The following is a 1758-nucleotide window of genomic DNA, read 5'->3' as shown; positions in this document are numbered from 1 at the left end:
GGTAACATGCAGATAGAAGACTCTATTCCACTAACGACTTAATCCAAAGCAGAGAGGTAGAAAACAGCAAATCTGACGTTTCAAACGTCTAACACAATGTATCATGCATACAGAAGCTCGGAAACCTCAAATGATGAAGCACAAAGGAGGCAGAACATCTGAAAAAGGGGAAGATTAAAGTCCAGGTTTCCCATGATGAAGCTTTCCATTTCAGAGTCAACAGGACTTCAATCTCAGTCAAGCAATGCAGGGGGTCTCCAGGGACTCGTAAGGGAAAATGCAGCAATAGACAAGAACAGATCTTGACTTCTGGAAGAAAGTCATCCTCACCCAGAGAAACCAGGTTCCAGTAGTTCTCCAACATCACGTCCCTGTATAGAGTCCTCTGAGCAGGGTCCAGGCATTTCCACTCCTCCTGAGAGAATTCTATGGCCACATCCCTGAATGTCAACCGTACCTAAAATGAAAAACACATTTCACCAAGTGGCTAAGGGGAGAGTTCAAAACTTCACATAAAAGGAGAAGAGGAGAAAACTGTGAGAATAGGTTAAATTGAAGTGGGTGAGCTGACAGATCCAGATTGTGACAATGTGACATACAGATTTGGTCTTCATCCCCCTCTCCTGACATAAGAGGTCTCTTAAAGTCTGTGGAGTGGTAAGTGTCTTTTTGTACATTAATGGGATAATTGGTGGCTGGAGCACGTAGGTAGCTTCAGGATGGAGAGCGGTCGCTGGAGCTAAGGCTCGGAGGGTGGTCACTGGAAAGACTGAGGCTCGGTTAGACTAAGCCTCTGTCCTCTCGGGGGGGCAGAGGGAATGAAGGTTCAGTTGATCACCAATGCTAATGATGGGAGCAATGCCTCCATAATGGGGCCTCCATGAAAACTCAAAAGACAGAATACGTCCCAGCTCCTCACTCCTCTCCCAGACCTCAGCTAATAGATCACTTCCATCTAGATGTTCATCTGTGTGCTTTGTAATGGGTAAATATAAGTAAAGTGTGTCCCTGTGTTCTGTGAGCCACTCAAGCAAACTAATCAATTCCAAGGAGGGGGCCACCGGAATTCACAATTCACAGTTGGTCATTGAGAAGCACAGGCCACAACCTGTGTTTGCGACTGGCATGAAAGTGTGTGTGCTGTTGTGGGACTGAACCCTCAGCCTATGGGAGCTGACCCTATATCCAGATAGACAGTGTCAGAATCGAATATGAGAACACCCATGTGGGGTCTGTTGCAGAACTGTTTATTTGATGTGTAGAGGAAAACCCAATACCTCCAAGATCACAGAAGTATTCATATTATGGAAGCAAAGTAGGCGAAACTGAGTCTGTTTTTCCCATATTTCCCTACACATTAATGACTTTTGAGCAAGTTATGTCTCCCTAATTCTATTTGATTATTCTTTTACCTAAGAGGTTGTGATATCCTCTATATTAGTGTCCATTTCTCAGTTTTATGGGCAATAAGTATACAAATAAAAAACTGAAAACAAGGTTATCTCTATGGAAGTGTTAGATATTATGTTTGACATACTGAGTGATATTCAAAATCTACATGAACTAAAGCACAACTGATACCTTAAGAAATGATAATGCGGCTGGGCGTGGTGGCTCACGCCTGTAATCTAGCACTTTGAAAGGCCGAGGCGGGTGGATCGCTTGAGGTCAGGAGTTCAAGACCAGCCTGGCCAACATGGTGAAACCCCGTCTCTACTAAAAATACAAAAATTAGCCAGGCATGGTGGCAGGTGCCTG

The 1758-nt window shown here is 44.3% G+C and overlaps 1 protein-coding gene across 1 annotated transcript in view; it reads right to left on the bottom strand.

Moving 5' to 3' along the window:
• ZNF160 (zinc finger protein 160) overlaps nucleotides 1-1758 on the bottom strand; it is a 48907-nt gene that overhangs the window by 8962 nt on the left and 38187 nt on the right. The window contains exon 5 of the mRNA XM_011980194.1: nucleotides 331-457. Within this exon, the coding sequence (XP_011835584.1) occupies nucleotides 331-457 (127 nt within the window). The remainder of the gene's footprint in view (nucleotides 1-330; nucleotides 458-1758) is intronic.

This window comes from Mandrillus leucophaeus, unplaced genomic scaffold, assembly GCF_000951045.1.
Source record: "Mandrillus leucophaeus isolate KB7577 unplaced genomic scaffold, Mleu.le_1.0 Scaffold104, whole genome shotgun sequence".
Classification (NCBI taxonomy): Eukaryota; Metazoa; Chordata; class Mammalia; order Primates; family Cercopithecidae; genus Mandrillus; species Mandrillus leucophaeus.
The sequence above is the reverse complement of the archived record's forward strand: the minus strand, read 5'-3'. Positions and strand labels throughout refer to the sequence as shown.